This window comes from Marmota monax, unplaced genomic scaffold (genome assembly GCF_021218885.2).
Source record: "Marmota monax isolate L192 unplaced genomic scaffold, Marmota_monax_Labrador192_F-V1.1 WCK01_AAM20220418_F8-fsc00208, whole genome shotgun sequence".
Taxonomy (NCBI): Eukaryota; Metazoa; Chordata; class Mammalia; order Rodentia; family Sciuridae; genus Marmota; species Marmota monax.
In genome coordinates this window covers 1,895,206-1,917,982 of record NW_026693914.1, presented here as the reverse complement: position 1 = coordinate 1,917,982, position 22,777 = coordinate 1,895,206, and the positions used below count along the sequence as shown (strand labels likewise).

General features: G+C 50.3%; 2 protein-coding genes across 2 annotated transcripts in view; one reads left to right on the top strand and one right to left on the bottom strand.

Annotated features, from left to right (window-relative positions):
• The window catches only part of Slc39a11 (solute carrier family 39 member 11), a 395,002-nt gene that overhangs the window by 6,450 nt on the left and 365,775 nt on the right, over window positions 1–22,777 (top strand). The gene's annotated exons all lie outside the window — the stretch shown is intronic.
• On the bottom strand, window positions 11,672–21,261 carry Sstr2 (somatostatin receptor 2). Its single transcript, XM_046463430.2, has 2 exons — window positions 20,994–21,261; window positions 11,672–17,090 (listed from the first exon to the last, which is right to left on the bottom strand). The coding sequence occupies exon 2, from the start codon at window positions 16,997–16,999 to the stop codon at window positions 15,890–15,892; it is 1,110 nt and encodes a 369-aa protein (XP_046319386.1). The 5' UTR covers window positions 17,000–17,090; window positions 20,994–21,261; the 3' UTR covers window positions 11,672–15,889.

Here is a 22,777-nt window from a genome sequence, read left to right as displayed (position 1 = left end):
CTGTCTTCAGATCGAAGTCAGACTAACTCTAGAAGCCCTTGATCTTTCCACTTTGTTGCACGATTAGCTTCAAAGAAAATTTCAGAATATCAGGAGACAGATGGCCCAGACAATTATGAGCAATGTTCAGATGGTTCCGAGGCTGCTGCCTGCCTGAGAGTGGGCCCCTAGTCATGCAGGTAATTTGGGGACTCAAGCTGGAGTGGATTGGCTAGGGGCTTGGGGGCAACTGTCATATGGGGTGGCCATGCTAGTAGCCAAGTGTGGGCATCCTGGAGAACTCTTTCAGAACTGGAGATCCATTCTGGCATTTTTGCTTTTCCTAGGCCTGTCAGTGCAGACTGTCAGTATTATCTCATTCAGAATGTCGAGGGGACATACTCCTTGGGTTTTTTTTTTTTTTTTTTTTAAAGAGAGGAGAGAGAGAGAGATATAATTTTTTAAATATTTATTTTTTAGTTTTCGGCAGACACAACATCTTTGTTTGTATGTGGTGCTGAGGATCGAACCCGGGCCGCACACGTGCCAGGCGAGCCCGCTACCGCTTGAGCCACATCCCCAGCCCAGCTCCTTGCTTTTTAATAGAAACACAGAAAGTAAGCCAGAGTAATGCTTAAAATAGCAGAGTTTTGCCATATTTGAATATCGACTGTCTTCCAAAGGCCCACGTATTAAAGGCTTGGTTTCTAGGGTGATACTTCAGGAGGTGGTTGGGCCTTTAAGAGGTGGCATCTGGTGGGAAGCCTTAGATCACTGGAGGTGGCCCCCTGCTCCCCTTCTTGCTCCCTCTTTGCTTCATGGCCATGAGGTGCATGGCTTTGCCTTGCCACATGCTGCCCTGGCTCTCCACGGGCTCAAGGTGATGGCTCAACTGATCCTGGGCTGAAACCTCCAGAACTGAGCCAAAATGAACCATTTCTCCTATAAGTTAATGGCCTCAGATGTTTGTCATAGTGACGGGTCACTGATAAATACAGGTGTGTAACACGCTTTTGTAGGCACCACACATTCCTCCTTTGTGCAGGGTGTGGTCCATCATTGGAGAAAGGGTTCCATAGGCTGTGGTTCTGGTACCAAATAATTCAGCCCATATTTGCAAAATGTCATGCACATATGTGACATAATCACAGTATCTGCATAAAAGATGCATTGGAAAAGGTATATCTTCCAACACAACGTGCTTTTATATTTGAAATATTAAAAACAATTATCACCCGTATCCCACCCATTTAACCCTTGACCCTATGCTTCTTGGACATAAGGGGGCTGCATGTTTGCATGTCCCTGGGCTCTGATGATGGAGGGAGCTGTGTTCTGTGGTAGAGTTGGGGCGGAGAGTGGGCTGGGCCACCCAGAGAAGAGATGACACACGGGAGACACAAAATTACTTAGGAAAATGAAAATAAGAAATCTAACTTCAGGAAGGGAGAAGGTTACAAAGGAAAACAGGAAAGGAATGTGATCACTAACGGGAAGGAGGGTGAGGAAGGTGGGAAACGAGGTGCAGTAAAGGCCGGACTGTCAGTGGAAGTCACGATGGGCTGGACCAAGGTGGAGATGTGCACCACTGCCCTGTGGGGTTCAGATGTTTGGTGTTTCCCCCTGGTGAGATGCCAGTGACATCGAGGGCATAATGTAGTTGTCTTGACATTTTATCTTTATGGCACTGTTTATCAGCCTGTGTCTACTGGAGGTGACATTTGTGGTAGAAGGGGCGGTTATTTGACTTCACTGTTTGCAGATACCTGAGACCCTGCCTTCTACAAACAGCCAGGCAGGCGCTGCACCCGAGGAGGGAGCCTGCGAGTCTGGCTTCACACCACCTCACCACCCTGACTCAAGGACCATGGCCAAGCTCACCCCCAGATGCTGTGTCCTTCACCAGTGTGTAGCTGAGTCCCTCCTGTGTTGCCCAGCTCTGTGCTGGGGGGCAGGGAACCAAGGGTGTTAACTGAAGCTCTGATTCCGCAGCAGGTGCTTCTTCTTCTCACCTTCTGTGTGGCCTGGCCCTCCCACCGGCCCACCCAGCTGGTGGACTTGGTTTACATGTATTGAGAAAACAGGACTCAGCTGCGATGGCCTCGAGGTCCCTCCGCTAAATCTGCCCACCTACTCAAACACACGCGCCCACCTTCTCCCTTCTCTCCTGTCACACAAAGTGCTGCTGCTCCTCCAAGCTGTGCATGTGACCTGGGGCCCTCACCCTTCCCACCTCCCTAGGACCTCAAGTCCTCCTACACAGTCTTCTCCCTCTTAGGTAGATCATTCCCATTGTCTTAAAATGGTTCTCTAGGATCTTCCATGTTCCCAAAACACTGCACTGTCTGTGTGTCTCCCCTCCTTGTCCTGGTGAAGTGTCCTGGCCCTTTTGTCTCCAAGCCACCACCTACTCTTCCACTCATTAGGTCATCTGTACTACCCCTGCGTCCACCGTGTCCACTGAAAGGCCTCTCTCTCCATCTTGCCAATTTCGTAGTAACCTCTGGACCTTCCTGGAGAGTTCAGCGGAGCTGACCTGCCCTCATGGTCGTGTGCTCCTCCTGAGCTCTGAGATTTTGTTTGGTTTGAATGTGTTTTGTGTCAGATGGGCCCTGTGCCTTCCTCCTCCAGGTACCACTTTTGCGACCTCTTTGCCGCTCTTCGTTCTCTGCTTGACCTCTGTGTGGGCTGGGCCCGGGCTCTGGCCTTAGCACCAGCCTCTCCTCATCTCATCCCTGGGTAGGTGACCTTGTCCCTCCTGTGGCCTTACAGGTTCGCTGCAGTGGCTCAGGGAGAAACTGACAGCCCTAAAGCAGAAAGGTGGAGCAGTTGTTTCTGAGGGACTCCTGTGGTATCACTCTAGCCCCCAGCCCTGGCTTGTACCTCCGCTGCCTCCTTGGATGTCCAAGAGGCATCTCCGACTTCACATGTCTAAAGTAAGAGCCCTCCTGCTACCTGTCCCACACCTGCAGGCCAGGCTGGCCCGTCTCAGCAATGACCCCACCTCGTTCTGGCTAAAGCTCAGGAATAACCCTTCAGGTTATTCACCTTCTCCCACCTTCTCTCACCCTCCACGCCCAGCCCAGACCTGTGGGTTCTTCCTCCAGAACGGAGGTCCATGAACGCTAGCTGTGAAGAGCCAGATGGTAATGGGCATGCAGCCCCCGTGGGCACTGTGGCCACTATTCCATGAAGGCCGTTGTAGTGGAAGAGCGGCCGGGGACAGTATGTGAGCCATGGGCAGGGCTGTGTTCCCGTAAGACCTGCTGGACGAAAACAAGCCGGAGGCCAGTGTTGGCCTGTGGACCATCATCTGCTGGCCCTTATTCTTTCTGTCCCCACTGTTGCCATTGTGGCTCAGACCTCCCATTCTCATCAGAACCACCGCAGTTACCTTCTGATTCCTGCTTCTGCTCTCCCCCACTCTTCTGCTCTGAATCTTCTAACAGTGGAAACCAGATCTGTGCAGCCTCTGCATAAAACCTCCAGCAGCTGCCCCTCCCTCTTGGCCTTGGGCAAACTGCTGTCAAAGACCATCACAGGCCCAGGCCTTCCCTCTTCTCACCCCCATCCTCCGCCCTCCCTCAGCTCCAGCCTCCCTAGTCTTCTTTTCAGTCCCATAACACAAGGCTTGGCTCATTGCTTCCCAGGCCTTCAGGTATGCTGTTTCTTCTGCCACATCTTCACATGGCTGTCACCTCCTCCAGGAAGCCTGCCTGGGCTACCCCAGTCTAAAGTAGTCAGCCACTACCATAAACCCTGAATATGAACCACCTAGTTCCGTCCTCAAACACACAAACCCTCATAGTTCTTATCTCTGCTTTACTGAGGAGGAAATTGGGGCCCAGGGAGGGTTTGTAATTTGCCTCCCATGATTGAGGAAGTAACAGAGCTGAAGTACAGCTGTCTAACTCTGGAGCCTGTGTCCTCAACCACCACTTTACTGCCCATATATTTTCAGTCATAGCATTTGTGACCATGTTGAAATTACAAGATCTTTTATTTGTGCATTTTTTTTTGAATTGAGTTTCTCTCCCATAGCAAGAAGCAAACATATGGTCTATCTTTAGTTTCACTGAGTTCCCAGCTTCTAGAACAGTCTCCGGCACATACTAGACACTCGCTGTTTGTGAGTGCATGCATGATAATGTAGTAATTTATTGGTATGCTAACAGCAAACCTGTAAATAGCTACACTATACCTTACCCTGTAATTTCTGAATGAGAGAAGGACGATTATGGGATTCTTTTACTCTGATTTCAAAAATGTTGCACTTGTTCATATTACTGTCTGACACAGTCCTCCACTCCCTCCCCCAATTATGTGACTTCATCGGTCTTTTGAATGTGGCCCATGGAATTGGGAATGACTCCTGTCTATTTGAACCTTCCTGTCCCTTAACTGGCCGTTTGCGGGCAGCCCACAAGTCTGTTCACACTCCTTTGTTCTCCCAGACATCAATGCTGAGTGCAGCGTCAATTCCAGGGGAGGGGGTCCCCGGCAACCTGCTTCAACTTGATGACAGAGATCTCTAGAGAGCAGCTTTGTTCCAGTGATGCTGCCCTCGCCTTATCTAGACAAATGCCGCCTCCCCCTGGCAGCCACAGCCACCACCCGAGAATCATCACCTTTGATGATAAATGTCTGTGGGACATTTTCGTCTTGGGCCCAGCAGGACTGGAGGAAGAGCTGGGAGGCAGCAGAGTTGGGTCCACCTTTCCTTGGGGTGAGCCATCGGCAGGACCACGCTCCATGCTGGTGTTCACACCCCAGCACTGAACGCATCAGCTAGGAACGTGTTTGGCACCTCCACAGTTCAAAGACCCGGACCAGGATTCAGGTCCGTGAGTAAACTGCCGCGCTTCAGCAGCTGGATGTCTGCCTTCTGCGTGGATCTGCCTGCGATTGTATCTGAGTTGTGAATTTTGTTTTGTTTGGTTTGAATTTGTTATGTTTTGTTTTGTGGTTTATCAGGTAAATCAGAAGTGTCAAATGTTCTTGGACAAATCTGGATGATGAAAGACTGAATCCTGGGACATGAGAAAATTTGTAGTTTGGATCCTTTGTAAATAGTGTTTTGGGGAAATGCGACGAGTGAATGAAGTTGTGTTGAATAGCCTGGTCAGTCATTCGTAAGCTTTAGGTATGGGATGGGGACTTGCAAAGTCTCTTACTAGACCTTTAAATTTGAGAAGTTGTGCAGATGAGTTTAAGTCTTGTAGAGACACATGAAACAGGATTCTGTGATGTCCAGGCCTGAAGTGGAATTGAGTCTTGGGACCGTGACCACCCGCATGCTGTGTGTGGCTGCAGGTCTTGCCTGTCATTTCTTTTGCAGCTCCCAGCAGTGACTGGTTATTTCTGAGAACCTTTGGGTTTAGATTACCTATAACAAGGGAATGCCCAAGGGCCTCTCACTTGCACTTGTATCTTGGTGAAATTTTTAACAACTTTGCTCCAGCTATTCTAATAAAGCATCAGCGTCTTTAGGAGGGCTGGGCTTGCTGTGTACGGTGGCACACACCTGTAATCCCAGCCATATAGGAGACTGAGGCAGAGGATCACAAGTTTGAGGCCAGCCTCAGCAACTTTGCAGGGCACTAATTAATTTAGCAAGACCCTGTTTCTAGAATAAAAAAAAGGACTGGGATGTGACTCAGTGGTCAAGTGCCCCTGGGTTCAATCCCCAATTACCCCCTGCCCTAAATAAAAGAGTGCTGGGATTCTGAGATGGGGGCAGTAGACAATGGGATGATGGGGTGTTGTGTGCTCCCATGTGCCCCGCCCCCCACCCACGTGTTATCCCTTTCTGCTCTGTGTCCCGAGTCTGCCTCGCTGGCTCTAGTTGAGTTCAGCCTTGGGCCAAAGGGTCCACTGTGATTCTGGCAGGTGCTGAAGCATGTAACCCTGCCCCAGCTCTGGTCCACTCTGGGCTCTGGTGACATCACTCCCTCTACTTCTGCTCTGGGACTCTCTTACCCAGCCTCCAGGCCCCCATCCACCCTTGCTGCTGGCTTCACACTGCCCACACCTCTGTAAGCGGCTCCCTCAGTTCACAGGTTTCTCTTGAGTGTGCCATCTGCTTCCAGCTGGACCTGCGAGTGACACAGATGGCCCTAGGCCTGGGATGCACGCCGTCATCCTCTCCTTCTGGTTGGCACCAGGCCCAGGCCAGCCATGGTCCCACACTGGGGGAGGATAAACGGCTCAGCGATTTGTAACATGCCATGAGCTACCCAGTTTCTCAGTGCTAAGGCCATCGAGGCTCTGTGTGGGGAGATGGGGGCCTTCCCTGGCCCACCTGCAGGGGACCAGGGTGCAGGTGGGCTTTAGCAGAGGAGCAGGCTTCTCTAGCCAGAAAGAAACCCTTTGTGCAGCAGAAGGGTTCCACCTAAGGTAGACACACACTTGCATTTGCTTTCCGTCCCCACAGCTTGCTCTCCCTTTGTCACATGGCTGGATTTTTGAGTGCCAGGTAAACTTTCTGCTGATGGCGGGACTGGAGGCTATGGCTAGCATGAGCCAGTTTGGGGAAAGGCCAGCTGTTTAAGAATCAAGAAATGCCTGGTCTTCTTTTGCTCTGATTCAAGGTGAGGGGAACCTGCTGGGGTGGTGGCACATGCCTGCAGTTCCAGCTCCACAGGAGGCTGAGGCAGGAGGAGCACGTGAGCCCAGGAGTCAAGAAGCCAGCCTGGGCCACAGAGCAAGACCTCATCTCAAAAAAAAAAAAAAATTGATTAAAAAAAGCAAGGAACCTAGTATTTATTGGTCTCTGCTTACTGATGATTGACCAATTCTTTTAAATATTTTTCTTTCATCCAGCCTTGACAAAGTTCCGTGAAGTACAAGGTGTTGTCCCTGTCTGTGGAGGCAACCTGCCCCACGGGGCACTTACAGGAACTGAAAGAGATGTTGCATATCAAGGACTTGGAATAGGGCCCGGTGAAGAGAGGACAGCCAGTTGGGAGCTTTCCTTTTCTGACTGACTCTCTCTCTACACATATATGTGTGTTTTCAGATGGGGTCTTGCCACGTTGCCCAGGCTGGCTTCAAACTTACGACCCTTCTGTCTCAGCTTCCTGCATAGCTGGGATTCCAGGTGTGTGTCACTGTGCCCCAGAATTAGAGAGTATTTTAAGCAACCGTATTTGGTTGTGTTTTGGATTTGGGTGAAAGGAAGATGAGAAGATAAGGAAAGGTGTTTTCTTGGATCTAATTTCTAAACGCTTGGCATTTCTCTGTGGTTAGTGTTGCTGTCACCAACACCTGGTGTCACTTTATGGCACTCCTGGGCCAACTCTTCCGTCACCTCCTTCATGACGATTGAGCCGGGCTGATCCTCAAGCCTTCTGCAGGGAGGTTGCAGAATCTGGGAGAGACTTGATAGGGCCGTGGTAGGGCAGCCCGTGGCAGCGGGAGCCCCTGCAGGAGCCTGTGTCCTCCGGCTTTTTCATTTCTTTTTGTTCCCAAATGATTGCTGTCAAGTTGGCAAAATTGGGACAACATTTTGAAGTCTCATCACTGGACTGAGATTTCTAAAACAAATTGTAAAATTCTAAATTCCATCTGTGATTGAGGCTCTTGGAGAAACTGGAAAGTGACTGTCCCACGAGACTCTGGGCATTTCCCTGAGCACGTGGGATGCTTCTCAGGTGGGTGGGGACAGAGGTGAGTTCACACCGCAGGCCTACTGAGCAGACTTCAGTGTGAGCCCCTTCCAGTGAGAATACAACTCCATCAGAAAGTGCTTTATAAAACAGTACACTTGGCAATTTTTTTTTTTAAAAGACACAAAAAAGAAGTACTTGCCTCTTGTTATTTAGTGTTAAGATGGCAACACTCAATTTTAATAGCAAATGTGGAGATAAACTTCTCTAGTAGAAAAACACAATCGCAAAGCCTTGTTAGAAAGCAAAAGCAGTTTATCTATTCCCTCTAAATACAGGCCACGCAGGATTGCACGTTAGCAAGAATAAACTCACTCAGAATACCATAAGAATGCAAGAATCTAGCAATGGCTAAGTGGACACCTGTTCCTCGGATCTGAAACCAGCAGGGTTGACTCCGGTTTGCAGGCAGGGCTGCCAAAGGCTTTCCCTGGATGACCCAGGAGGAATCCCATCCACCGTGCACGGGAGCAGAAGCAAACTCCGTTCAGCTTTCACAGACAAGGTTCGCAAGGAGCCCAAGGCCTTGCCTCCCTGATCTCCACCACCTTCAGGAAAAAAAACGGGGCACGTGGCCATGTCAATGTCACTCAGGAGACCCAGAGTGGGCTTGAGCAGCACAAGAGCTGGTGTAGAAAGCATCCTCAGTCTCTGGTGGTGACTGATCTGTTTGTGAAAATCTTCTGCTGTTTGTTGTGAGTGGCCTCCAGAGAGTGACGGAAAGATGAGCTGGGAGATGAGGAGGAAGAGGACGAGGAGCACGCCCAGCCGGCTCAGCTAGCTTTCGGCGCGTTCCAAGTCAGCTCCACACACTTGAGTGCTGATCTTTACTGATGAGACGTCCTCAGGATGTTGGGAACACAGGGACTTTTCCTGGGGAAGGCTCGCATTACTCTGCGCAGGCGAGTTGTCCGCTCTTTTTGGCTGGCAACCAGAGAGAGTGAGCTTGGCGGCTGCTGGCGGGTCTCCACCAGCTGGCTGGGCTGACCCATCTCCTCCAAGTTGGAACAGATGGGAAACCAGTGCTCATTAGCTGGTTGTTCTAATGAAGCGTCTTTTTTCTCCTGCTTAACTATGGATTAAACTGCTTCTGTCCGAGGGCATGGGAGGAGGTAGCTGTGGAGAAAGAGCGTGAACCTGGCTCATGGCCATGTGGGATTCAGAGCCTCTGCCGAGTCTCCCCCTCGAAATTGGTTCCCTGCCTCATTGTATGAAAATGCAGTTTTAAAGGGGTATCATGGAATATTCAAAAAAGGAAGTTATTTTAAAAATTTAAACATAAAGTGTTAGAGAACACTATTTTTAAAGTTTGGTAGAAGATATAGGAAGTGAACTCTAAATTTATAAAGTGTGAGACTCCCAGCTCCAAGGCAGCCCACCTTCGATCTTGACCTCACCGAGAGTACCTGGACCTCTGGGGACGTGGACACTTCTTTTATATTTTGAGGGAGGAACTATGTTGCCCCAACTGGCCTTGAACCCTGGGGCTCGAGTGATCCTTTTGCCTTCAGCCTCCCAAGTGGCTGGCATGGCTGGCATTGCCAGGCCCAGCTTCCTTGGAACCCTTCCAGTGAGGCCAGGTTGTCCTGGGAAGTGACCTGCCGCATCCCTGCCTCTCCTGGGTTCTTCTCCAGCAATTAAGAGTTACTTTATTGGTTCCAGAGGCAGCAAGGAAGCCCTGCAAATCCCAACCCTGTGACTATCTATTTCCATGTCTGACGGGGAGCCCAGAGCCATGTTGCTGGTAGCAAACTAGATTCTGTGTCTGCTCAGCTGGACCTAGAGATGTTCCATTGAAGGCTGAGAAAGAATGGACCTCTCTGGCCGTGCAGACAGCCCCTCCCAGAGGCCCTGCACGGAGAGGCTCGGGATGGATGTTCTGCCGCCTTGGAGCTGACAAGCCCTCTGAGCCGAGAGACAGGGAAGGCGCAGAGGAGAGACTTCCCCTGGGGATGGGAAGCCTGCAGAGCCACCCACTGGGGAGTTTGGGAGGGAGATTTGGGCAGTTGTTTTAATCTGCCAAAAAGTGTTTGAGCTGAAGCCAAGCTAAAAGTACATCGTCTCCGTGGAGGCCACACCCGCGCTCCTTGGTGCCCAGCGTGCCAGCTTGGCAGTGCGGCAGGAGCATGGCTAACTTAATTAATCTTGAGAACAAACCCTGGAGATGAGACTTCTGTGCCTCTGAGAAGGACGTGCCAGTGCCCTCTTCCCCAGCATGCAGTGGCCAGTACTTAGAAAGCTCACAGGATGAGCCCAGGTTGCTAATCCAGCCCTGGACGAAGCTGCCTGGGACACTGGGCAGGAAGGACTTTTTTTTTTTTAATTTAAAGAAAATTATTTTAGTTGTTGATTGACCTTTATTTATTTATATGTGGTGCTGAGAATCGAACCCAGTGCCTCACACATGCTAGGCAAGTGCTCCGCCACTGAGCCACAACCCAGCCCAGAGAGAGAGAACTTCTTTTGGGCGACTCTTGTGGAGGTGTCCTGGGGGTCAGGGAAGAGAACTGTTGCTCTCTCCTTGGTGGCTCTGAATCCCAGCTTCCCCTTGGTGTTCAGCCTATGAAGAGGCTTGGGAGTGGCTTGGGGAGGGTCTGTTTAAGATGCTGTTCTTGGTGAGGATCAATTCAAAAGTGATTTCCAGTGATTTTCTGCAAAAACATGGCCATCAACAGTGCATGTGTTTTGAGCTGGTCGAATAGTGGGGATGATTGTAGTCAACCATTTATACCCTTTTTGCCAACTTTTTTTTTTTAATCGAGGTGACCTGTCACCAAAGCTTGTGGTCTGGCATGGAGTCCTCTGGGTAAAATACTGGCACGATGTCCCTTTCCTCATTGTGGCATCATTTTAGGAAAAAAATGACTGACTTCAAATGAGCTAGTGAAACTGCAGTTCTTTCCTGTTGAAAGCCGTTGAGAATCTCTGCTTTGAAGGTCTGGCCTCAGTGATATAAAATGTGTATTGTGTGTCCATGTCTGCCACACATGTGCCTCCCCTGTGTATCACACAGGTGCTTTGCACATCTGGGCACACACAACATCTGGACACACAGAGTGTGTCCTCACATGTATGAGCATCACATGCATCCCATACCTGTGCTCTGTCGTGGTGCCAGTGCATGCTGTCATGCTTGAGTGTGTGTGAGTGTGTGTATGTGTGTGTGCGCGTGTGCGTGTGCATGTGCTAGGGAGCACAGAGGAGGATCTGAGAGGCTGAGAGCACTGTCCCTGTCTCCTGAGAAGGGGATGCTGGTCAGTGTCAAGCCTTGGTCATGTTGAGCAAGGACGATCTTGGTTTCTTGTTAGAACATCATACTCTTTGGGACAGTGTCAGCTCGCTCAGCAATGGACATCTCTGACCTGGGGCTGCCTCTGAAGCAGGGGAAGAGCTGCCCAGGAATGGCACAATGTGTCCTGTGGCACCTGGTGTGTGGCCCCGTGAGACCAGCAGTTCCCCCCAGGGCTCCGTAGTGGCCACTTTGCAATCTGTTCTTTGTAAGGAGCAGCCTCCCGTGCTAAGGCAGTCTTATTTGGTAAAACTGGCAGTCTCCAGGGCTAGGCTCACCTGGGCTTCCCTTTCTCCCTTTGGTGACCTCCACCACAAAGGGACCTTCTTTGCTGCTTAAACAATTTGGAGGTGCCTGTCACCAAATAATTGGGGTGGCCATGGCTGTGGGATGGCATTTCAGGTTTCTCTGTAAGTGGGCCTTGCATCCCATTCCCTACCGGGCTTTCCTAAGGGTCAGGGCAGTTGATCTCTAACCAGGACATTTGTTTGTTTCCAGTCCTGGCAGCCATGGGAACAGAAGCAAATCCCCCACCCCACTAGGTGCCAGTATCCAAGCCAAGAGGTCCTTTCTTCCCCTGGGCTGTCCCCTGAGTGACACAGGGAAAGGGAGAGATGGTTCAGGGAGCCTGTCTTCTTGGGCTCCACCCCCCAGAAGCTGAGCCCGTACCCTAGGCTCTCTCATGCTTAAAATCTCTGTGAACAGGAGGCAGGTGTTCGCTGGCCGGTGACCCAGGTACAGCATTGCATTTTAATGATATCACACTCACTTCTGATCTTAGGAGAATCAATAATGCTTCTAGTCGGCAGGGTTAGGTCTGGGTTAATATTTAGCTCTGTTTTTAAGCACAATCCAGATACACATGGCCCAAGACATCCACAGGGGAGCAGCTGGATGGTGTGCAGTGCTCTGTGGCTGCTGAGGAGGAAGCCACATGGCTGTGGGATGGCCAGGCTTGAGAGTGGCCTTGGGGGCTGGGGGTAAAAGCTTGTCCTTGAGATGTGAGTTGAAGGTCATTCGTTGAACTCTCTGTACTTTCTGTCCACCTTTTCTAAATCCTAAAATGGTTCTAGAAATAGTCTGTTAATTTAAAAGAAAGAAAAAGTAAGAACAGGCATGACAGCACAACGGTTCCAAGCCACAAGAGAGCGTATCACTCGGAAAGTACTTTGGGAATGAGGTGGTGCGAATTACCTGAATCAGGTAACTGAGAGCTACAAAAGTTTCCAGCTTTGAGTGGAATACAATCCCCTACTTTCTAGATGAGCTGCTGGGAAAAAAAAAAGAGAGAGAAACTCTGCCAATGAGGAGGTTCCCAGAGATTCTCACGTTATAAGCCAAACAAGCACTTAGGTAAAGGTTTGCTTTGATAGAATGTGTGATGGTAAATCCCATGTTTTTGAATCTAGCAAAAATGTGGATGAGACAAATGATTGATTGTAAGTCATTACTTATAATGCTGGGCTTGTCAGCTACCGTGATATATATATATTTTTTAATTCTTTGGTAGTACTGGGTACTTTACCAGTGAGCTACATCTCCAGCCCTTTATTTATTTATTTTTTGAGATAGGGTCTGACTAAGTTTCTGAGGCTGGCCTTGAACCTCTGATCCTCCTGCCTCAGCCTCCTGGGTCTCTGGGATGACAGGCGTGGCCACAGAGCCTGGCTGCAGCTATTGTGGTCCTGTAAGGACACACACTTCAGATACACAAACCAGGCTTTCCACCAACCTTTTGATGATTCTCTTGCCCCCTGTCTTCAACAAGGCCAAAGTTCCTGTTGTCCTGCTGCTGTAACTCCCCGTGTCCAGGCAGCCCTTGGCTTCCTCTCCAGCCCAGCCACCAGGCTGGGTGCTTCCCCAGCACTGTGCTCTCATGGGGACAGCTGGGCCTGAGGGCTTCAGCAAGCAGAGCTCATACTCCATCAAGAAGAGGAGGTCAGATTGGTATAAGCAGATGGACTTGAGGTCACTGCCAGCTCTGGAAGTCCCATCCGCCAGCCCCCGTTTTCCTCTCTGCCTGCATGCACCATCCACTGTCTAAGCCCACGTTCCAACTCCATATCCACTGTCACCCACCTCCCTGTTACTGAAACGCAAGTCAACATCGTTCAGCCCAGGCCCCAGGGTCAGCGTGTCCTTCTGAGTCCACTGGGTTTAGGCAGCGCTTAACTGCCCATGCTAGAGGAAGGTAAGGAGTGACTAGCACAACTCAGCCATCAGACACTCCACAATCGGTGGGCTGCGTTATTTCTTATTCCCTCTCAGTATATCCAGCAGGTTTATTTTCATTTGAGGCTAAAATTACATTTTTTAATTAAAATTAAGGTTAACGGTTACATGAAAAGGTTTATTTCCTCTTCTGGATAAGAGAAAATCTGAGAGCAAGTCATCCTTGAAAGAGGTCTTTTGAAAAGTGGAGAACACATTTCTGTGTAGTGGGACCTGATTACATATTGGGGTGAAATTAGAGCATGGGTCTTATAGACCCCTTCCTTTTGCTTTTGGATGACCCTCCTGTTGATGAGCCCTCCCAGGGACTGGATGTGCCTTTCATTTTGAGGTTGTTTGCGGTGGCTGCTTTGGACCCTGCCTCCTGGGGTTTCTCTGTTTGCACAGACATGGATACTATGGAATTACTCTTTTCTTCCAAACGATTTCTACCAATTCTTGCTCCCTTGGCATCATTTCCGTAAGTTAAAAAAAAACAACAACCAGCATTTATTCAAAGACATAAAATAATGGTAAAATTGTGTTTATAGTGTTTCCTTCCAAACCTCTGCTTATTTTTATTAAAAAAAAAAGTCATTCTCCATTAAGTGCGTTGCCAGGAAGCCAGCCCTGAGCTGGACTGGCTGTGAGCTTTGCCTTTAGCAAGGGTGTGGGATTTCACTGCGTCGGCGTTTTTTTTTGCAACGACTTTCTTAGTAACCTTAGTTTATAATTGCACCTCTTTTTTATTTTTGCACAAATTCATTTGTTGATCTTAACTCTTATCGAACATATTTTTCTAAGCCACGACAAGTACTTTTGGGAACTAGGTGGTGCGAAGGACATAGAATAAAGTCAGCCAGCCATCCAGGAGAGTCACAGCGGGGCTGCCAGCCCTGGGGCTGCCAGCCCTATCAGGGAGCCAGGAGAGGAAAGCTTTTTTTTAAATATGGTAAAATCTATACAAGATGTTAAGAGTGATGCTTTCCTATAAAAGCCAGACATGGTGGCATCTTGCAAACACCTGAGTGTATATTTCTTCATATTCTGGGGACAGTGCCCAGTCAATGGGAGGAGGACTGTTTCTTCTGATCACTTGTACATAGGCCCAGCTACAATTTGGGGAATAAAAACCCCTGATGGTGTGAAATGCCTGTCTACAGCAGCCCCTGGGGAAGCTCAGAGGGTCCAGAGCAGTAACGATCTGACAGTTATACACAGAGTGGGGAAAAAGGTATCAGGGCAGTGCCTGTGAGGGCCAGGGCTCCTCCAACATACCCCTACACATAGAGTTTAGCTGTGTGTGTGTGTGTGTGTGTGTGTGTGTATGTTTTGGTACCAGGGATTGAACCCAGGGGTGCTCAATCACTGAGCCACATCCCCTGCCCCCTTTATTTTCTATTTTGAGATAGGGTCTCAATAAGTTGCTGAGGCTGGCCTCAAACCTGCAATCCTCCTGCCTCAGCCTTCTGAGTCACTGGGATTATAGCAAGCACCACCATGCTGGCTGTGTGTGTGTTTTATGAACAATGTCCTCACATCTCTAGTATACATTGTGATTTTTGTTAATGCCCAGCCTTGTGGAAAGTCCTTAAAAAATGCTTTGAGGACTTGTTGAATTACATTTCCATTTTCTTTCATTAGGAAGCCATGTCTGGCATTAAAAAAAAAAAAAGAAGGCAGTTTCATGGTTTCTAATGAAAGTATGATTTTGCTTCATTCTTATTTATTTATTTTTATGTTGGGGAAATAAAATCGTTTCCCCTAGTCCAATTTTTGCCTTTCAGGCTAGTGGTTTCCCTCTCTGTGGATCCCTAATAAAGAATAAAGCAAATTGAGAAGAAGAAAAGCCCGATCTTATGATAAAGCAGGCTTTGTGTTGATAAATCGATGATTGATGACCACAACCATTTCGATCCTTTCGGGTAAATGAATAACTGATTGTATCTGAGAACAGGAAACTCACAATTTATATCCTGGGTCTTCGGCTGTCTTCTCCCTTCCCCCTCCTGAGTTTGACCTAGCTGCTTGAAATCAATGCAGAAGACACCCAGGGGAAGAGGCAGGTTTGGGGAGACTGGAAGCTTAGGTAACAGGGGGGGCCCTCTTAAGAGAAAGAATACAAAAATATCTCACTTTCACAATATTGTACGAGAGCACATGACCCACAGGAACAGAGCGCTCAGGTTTGTCCTGGGCTGGGAAAGGCCCGGGGAGAGCCATCCCTGACATGTAAAGCTTGTTGGCTTCCCGCTAAGTCCATTTCTTAGGGTTCCATACCGTGGCTCATGTCCTGGGCACTCTGCATGCTTCAGTTTGCTGCTCTTGTACTGAACACAAGGAGTGTAAAGCGATGACTGTACAAACACTCAGCAGGAATATACAAGGATAAATATAAGAACACACTTTACACAGCAGGCTGGAAGTCCACAGACACGCACATAGGGTTGTTTTTTTCTCTTTTTGTTGAACTTGAGCATCTCTCAAGGTCATAGGTCTCCAGACTTTGAATTGTCTGCCTGCACTTGAGTGTTCACTTAAAGGGGGAGGTAATCAACGTATTAGTTATCTACCAGACAAGCCCATTCATTCGCTGTGCTGTGACTTGGGCTCAGGCCCATCGGACCTCTATCCTAGAAGCCAGGTGTGCGGGTGGGAGGAGGGAAAAGCAGGTGAGAAGGGAGTCCTTTGCCCGTTGGTGGAGCTTGCTTGTTTTGTTTTGGATTTTGTTTGGCCAGGCAGTTTAGATACTGGTTTGGAGGTCTCCGTTGAGGAGGGTCCTCTGGGTCTCCGTGGTCTCATTCAGCCGGGATTTGTCCTGCTTGCTGTCGCTCCGTTCCCCGTCATCTGTGCCACTCACCTTGACCAAGCAGAGGACGTTCTGGAAGCTCTTCTTGAAGTTGTCAGACAGGAAAGCATAGAGGATAGGGTTGGCACAGCTGTTGGCGTAGGTGAGGACCACCACAAAGTCAAACATGCCTTTGAGAGCCGGGGTGGGGTCGATGGCCACGGTCACGGAGGACACGTTGAATATGTAGAAGGGGAGCCAGCAGAAAATGAAGACGGCCACCACTATGGAGACCATTCGGGTGACCTTCTTCTCGGACTTTTTCCTCTTAGAGGAACCTACTCGGATGCCAGAGGACTTCACCTTGATGATAATGAACAGGTAGCAGAGACAAATGATGGTGAGGGGGACCAGGAACCCCAGGATGAATGCATAGATGATGAACCCCGTGTACCACGCCCCAGATTCACCTGGCCAGTTGATGGTGCAGCTGCTTTTCCCCCACTGGTTGCTCCGAAGCCCAGCATAGATCATGATAGGCAAGATGACCAGCAGAGAGACCCCCCACACAGCCACGTTGATCATCTTGGCTGTCCGGGGTCTCCTCCACTTGGCCGACTTGATGGGGTGGACCACAGCCAGGTAACGGTCGATGCTCATGACCGTCAAGCAGAAGATGCTGGTGAACTGGTTGATGCCGTCCACAGTCATGACCACCCGGCAGATGGCCTTGCCAAAGGGCCAGTGGACCAGCGCCACCTGCATGGCCAGGAAGGGCAGCCCCAGCATGAAGAGCTCATCGGCGATGGCCAGGTTGAGGATGTAGATGTTGGTGATGGTCTTCATCTTAGCGTAGCGGAGGATGACGTAAATGACAAGAGTGTTGCCACAGAGACCGATGATGCAGACCACGAAGTATATGAATGTGAGGACTGCATTGCTGGTCATGTCGTAGTATGGCTCTGTCTTGTTGGAGTTGTTCGCTGCCGTCGCAGAGCCATTGAGGTCAAAGGGGGAGGGCGGCCATGCCTGGCTCTCATTGAGTTGCTCGTACACCGTCTCCATGGCTGCTTTTCAGTCTAAGCCAAGAACCAATCTGCCCCCGATCTTACTCCCCACTCAGTGGGCCCTGGAGGCCAAGGGTCCACGGTGACATCTGGAAGGAAACAAGATGGGCCCAGCAGTCAGTCATCAGCTGTTGAAACCCCGGCCAGCTTTCCACATTTCTGGCTTATCCTCTTAGATGTACTCTTTTTTTTTTTTTTTTTTTTTTTTTTTTTTTTTTTAGAGTGAGAGAGGGAGGGAGAGAGAGAGAGAGAGAGAGAGAGAGAGAGAGAGAATTTTTTTTTAATATTTATTTTTTAGTTTTCGGCGGACACAACATCTTTGTTTGTATGTGGTGCTGAGGATCGAACCCGGGCCACACGCATGCCAGGCGAGCGCGCTACCGCTTGAGCCACATCCCCAGCCCCTTAGATGTACTCTTAAATGGGAAAAGGTGTTATCTTTCTGTGCCAGTGTCACAGCCACCAGCCCTGCGCAGACCTTGAGGTTTTTCCCAATAGTGGGGGAAGGGCAGGGCTAAGCCGTCATCTTTGATGACGCACTTCTAGGGGGTGCTGTGGCTTCCTCCCTGCCATACTTTGACCTCTAAGGAGTTGACTGTGCAGCTACAAGAAGGCAGAGAGTTCCAGCCCCCGAGCTCAGAGGGGCCTGGCACTGGCATCTAGAGCCCTTTCCCTTGAGGGAGTCCCTGTGGACTGCCGGCCGTGTGGGACTCTCTCTCTTCTGAAACCAACCCCGTGGTGGGAACCCCCAGACTTTGGCTCCCCTGTGGAGCCCATGGGACCTCATGCCCAGCCATCCCCTGCTGGGCTCCACTGGGTTGCTTAACATGCGAGTCATGAGGGAGGGCACGCAGAGCCTTGGCATCATGTGGAGCTCATGACGGGAACCTCAGAAGTGTTATCCCCCCCCCACCATCTCATTATGTCTAATTTATTGAATCCTGCCCACACAGTGAATCAATTTATAGTCTTCAATATTAAAAATAAAAGTCTGGCTTGCTTTCATTTTGTTTTTAAATGTGTGCTTCAGTTTTTCTTTTTCCATTTCTGTTTCTCTGACCCCAAATGCTTGACTCTCTTGTGTAGCAGAAAATACTTCCCTAATGTCCCTGAACTGGGTGCCACTCCAGAGTTCTAACAACACACAGATTTCAACTGCAGTCCCCTGATGGAGGACAAAAATGGGAGCCAGGCGAGGGCTGAGAGATACAGTCTCTTCATTGATGTGAACAGAAAATCACAAGCTCCGAGGTGGTTCATTCACACCCACATCCCCTTCATCTTCCCAGCCATGGCCGGAGGTGGGGATAATTGTCCCTGTTTTAAAGATGTGGAAACTGAGGCTTAGGGAGTTGAAGCGACTAGCTTTTATAATTGGTAGGGCTGGGATTTGAACACAGGCCTCCTGACCCCAAGACTTCCACTCTTTCTATAGCATCACATCTGCTGCTCAGTGGGCTGGCAAATGAGGGGCTGGTAATTGGGTTCGGGTTTGAAGCAACTGACTCCTGCATTACTACCTCCATGCTGAGAAAAATAACTCTAGCACTACTGGCTTGGCTTAGGGTATAGAACAATATGTGATCCCATAATGAAATGACTTATCTACAGTTGTTCAAAAAACATCACTGGCTGCTGGGTACAAAGACAGGGCAGGTGCCCTCTGGGAGGTGATCATTTATCAGGAGACGCAATGAAGCCGGTTGACACAGGGTGTGAACTGCTCGGAGCTAGGAACAAGGGACCTAGGAATGCCTTCCTTCCCTGGAGGATCAGAGGCGACTTCATAAGACAATTTTGGAGCCGGGGTCTTGAGTAGATGAAGAGGGAAGCAATAGAACAGGGCAGGAGGTGACTCCAAAAAGAAGCGAGATGGCCAGGGGTGGTATGCCCAGCACCACTTGGCCCCACTAGGCGAGCATGTTTCCTCTAAGTAGGGTGCTTTTCCTGGTGCCTGAAGATAGAGACCTTAAAGGAGATGTCACCAGCAACCAGTACTTGAGGGTCCTTGCCCACTTCTGATTCATTCTGTACTGCCAGGCGCCTTTCTTATTTTTTCTATGCTAATTTCCTCAATCACACACTGTCCATGGAGTGAGGCATGGCCTTCGTGGCTAATCTTTTTTGCACAGAATTTTGGGGACCCAGGATTTCATGTCTACATGGGGTAAAAATGCCAGCTGGCGGTTCTTAAACCCAGAAGCTATAAAGAAACTGTTTTAGTATCTCTGCATTTACTTGGATTGTTTGCACTATCGTTTCCAACCATCTCCTCAGTTACTCAATTCTACAGACCCAGAATCTTATCTGAATTACCCACAGTGGGAGTGTACATTAACCATCAGTCCTGCCAGGGTGGCATCTGGGTACCATGAATGGTCATCCTCCAATGCCAGGGTAAGACCAAAGACCCTGGGGACTACAAGAAGCTCTTTCTAGAGCTTTTGAGATGTTGCTGGTGCAGCAGGGGAGAGGGAGCCTCTCATGCCACACTCTAGCCCTAACTCCTTCCTTTCCTCTGCACCGGGGTCAGGTCCCCTCCCCTGAAATAGTTTGAGAAAGCCTATTTTGAAAGGTAGCCACTTTTGAAAGGTAGCTCAAGATGGGGTTGGAGCCTTGATGAAGGTGAGGGACATGGTAGGCTGGAGCCAGGAAGACGCTCCTGGGAAGAAATGGCTTAAATCATGGCAAATGTTTTTAACAAAGAAATCTGAGTGACTTCCGCTTCATGGTTGTCCCACAAAAAGTGGATTCCAAATGCCAATCCACCAATACCTGTTGGATTTTGGTTAAAATTAAATACGAGGAAGTTTGATTATCTGCTTTATTTTTCCAGCCTAAGAGTTTTTAGATACTGGAAATGCCCTGTTGTTGGTTTCCTCTGAGACCCAGCAGTTGGAGAGGAGGGTGAGACTGGCCTCTGGTGTCTGTCCAGGGGGGCTGCCCATTCCACCTCCAGAAATGAGACTTGTGATGGGGACCTGGCTGCAGTGGTGATCCTAAAACCCACTCTGCCCATCTTTGTGGCATCCCCCAGCCCCCTTTAGTCGTCACTCCCACCTCCCCCGGAGCCTGCTAACCTCAGTGGCAGAGAGACAACAGCCCAGCATCTAGTGCTAGAGCACCGAAGGAGAAGCCCTGGGGCGCTGACCAAAAGGGTTGGGCCTCAGGAGGTGAGTCCCAGGATCCTGGAGGAAAAAAAAAAAACCTCCGCTGATCAAGTCGCTGACCCTCCGGAGCAATGGTTTCCTACAGGATTCCCTAACATTTCTAGGGAGACAAAAGGGCAGCGAAGACTGAGTACCAATTTGTCCAGCCTTTAAACCCAGAGGTGGGCTATAGTGCCAGGGACAGCTGGGAGTCCTGACAGTGGCTTGGGGATTTGGCCATGCCAGCGTTAGCTCTCTTCAGTCTCTGCCTGAGGGCCTGGGCTGGACCCCCTACAAGTACGGGTCCACTTCCCCAGCCAGCGAAGAAAAAGAGGAGAGAATCCCCTTTCCTCCGCTGAGTGCTCCAATCGCCTGCCCCTCCCGAGCTCAAATCTCGGGATCTCTAATGCGTCCTCAGGAGCCCCAGGGTGGCACCCGAGCCCCGCTGGCCTCGCTCTCTTGCGCCAAGGCTCTTTTGCGGGTGGCTAGGAGATAACTTGTTCCCCGCATCTCAGCTACCACCAGGACAAGGCTGCAAGGCACACGCCAGGCGCACACGGGCAGGGGCTATCCAGACCAGTCCGTTCCAGCTCACACGATAGCTCCCCCTACTCACGCCAGGACACCTGCTGTCGTTCATTTCCACCACACTCACCCCTAGCGAGCACCGGGCGGAGAATCCTGCACCCGAACCTGCGCTCGGTCGCGCGGATGGGCGCACTGTCACCAGCGCTGATGCACACAGGTGCCAGAGTGCGCTTCTTGCTCCTACATCTCCATGTATGTGTCTCTGTGTGTCACACACACACACACAAGCACACACGGGCACGCACACAACCTCACCTTGCTTTTTCGCGGTAATCCGTTAAGTGGGCTCACCAGCCCTCAGTAACTGTTCCCTATCCAGCACGGCGCCCAGGAGCGCAGCTCTTGGCGGGTGGCTGGCGCTCGGCGTCCAGTGCTTCCGGCCCTTCCGCCTCCCTTGAGCTGGCTGGTGTTTGCCCCTTTCACGTCCCACAGCCAGTCTGGCCCGCTGTCCGCCCGCGCCGAGTCGCGGACTGGCGCTCTGCGGGCGGGTGGCCTTGGGAGCGCGCGCGCGCGCGCGCTGGTGGCTGCGCCGCTTGGACTGGCCCAGCTGGGCAGGAGCCCCTCGGCACATTTCCCCACGCCCCCCCTCTGATTACGTCACTGCAGCTTAGCTCCGCCTGCCGGGTCCTGTAGGAGGACCTGGGTGAGACAAGTGGAGAATCCTGCGGGTGGCTGCGGGCAGAGCTGGCGGGTACGGTTGGGGTCGGGGGTGGGGTGGAGAGGGGACCCGCATGCAGGGGCGTGAAGGGTGAAGCGGTTTGTCTCTTCAAGACTCATGGCAGGGACAAGTATGGCTTTCCTCCAGTTTCATAGGATTGATTCTGTATCACCCAAAATATTCCAGGCAGCTGGCGTGGCGTCCCGGGTGACCCAGACTCCCTCAGGGATCTCTGCAATTTTCTAAGTCACACAAGTTTGCAAAGTGGTGTCTACCATGGGCAAGCCCTGGGCATAGGATGCACAGGAAAGGGTAGAGAGAAAAAGCTGCCTGCTGAGCTGCACCTGGATTCCGAGATTCGCTCAGCTCAAGGAGCCATCAGAGGCTCAAGGAGCCATCAGAGGCTCAGTGGGATGGAATGATCCAGGTTCCACAGCTCAGAGATCCAAGAGCTCTACAGCCCCCTTGCTTTAGCCTGTCAGTCAGCACTAGCCCATAGGACATGGCAGCCCCTCTTCCTACGTGCTGTGCAGGGAGCAAAGAGGACCGGGCAAGAAGAAGTGGGAGTTGTGTCGCATCAAGTTGCAGCTATTTATTTTTTGACTGTGATGATTCAGCCTGTGTTCCAATAGTTTAATAAGTCATAATCAATCCACAGCCTCTCTTTACTCACCGTCCTCCAAGCACACACACACACACACACACACACACACACCACTCAGTACAGTTTAGAGGATAGGAAGTCAGAAAGCAAACCCCAGTTAGGGCTCTCTGTGGGCGGAGCTGCCTTGGTCTGTCCATCCTATTTTCCAGCTCACCAATGAAAGGCAAAGTCCAGAAGCTATTTAACAGGTGAGATGAGCCCTGAAGAAAGGAATGAGCCATGGGAAAGGAATCAGTAGCAGCTCACTGCTTGGAAGGATGGAGTCAGGGGCTTCTAGTCTTCATCTGTCTCTGGGCTGCTGGTCATCCTGGAGCTAGGGGCTGGAGGAAAACAGCCAGGGACTGTCTGCTCTCCCAGCCTCCCTGGGAGTCAGTCTGCCTGTAGATTTGTGTGTGCGTACAAGAGGGGCAGGGGCAGGCAACTCACCAGAAGAGGGGAGTGTCCCTGCTCCCTGTCCACTGGAAGAGGGAGAGGCCATGGAATTGAGCTCAGAGAAACTGCATCCCGTGGCAGCCCAGTTGTGATAATGCCTGTTCCCACCTCTAGCTTAAAACCCATACCCGCCCTGGTTTCCAGGGAAAGAGGGGGCGAAGGGAGCCAGGAAGTACCCACTCTGCCTTCAAATTTCCTTAACTTTTATCCTGTAAAAGTTCTCCAACGGTCTTTGGAAAATTCATGTATCATTTGAAAAGAATAAACATCATTTTCAACCCACAA

Excerpts from the sequence above, each read along its gene's own strand:
- Sstr2 (XM_046463430.2), bottom strand. The coding sequence starts at position 16,999 with ATGGAGACGGTGTACGAGCAACTCAATGAGAGCCAGGCATGGCCGCCC.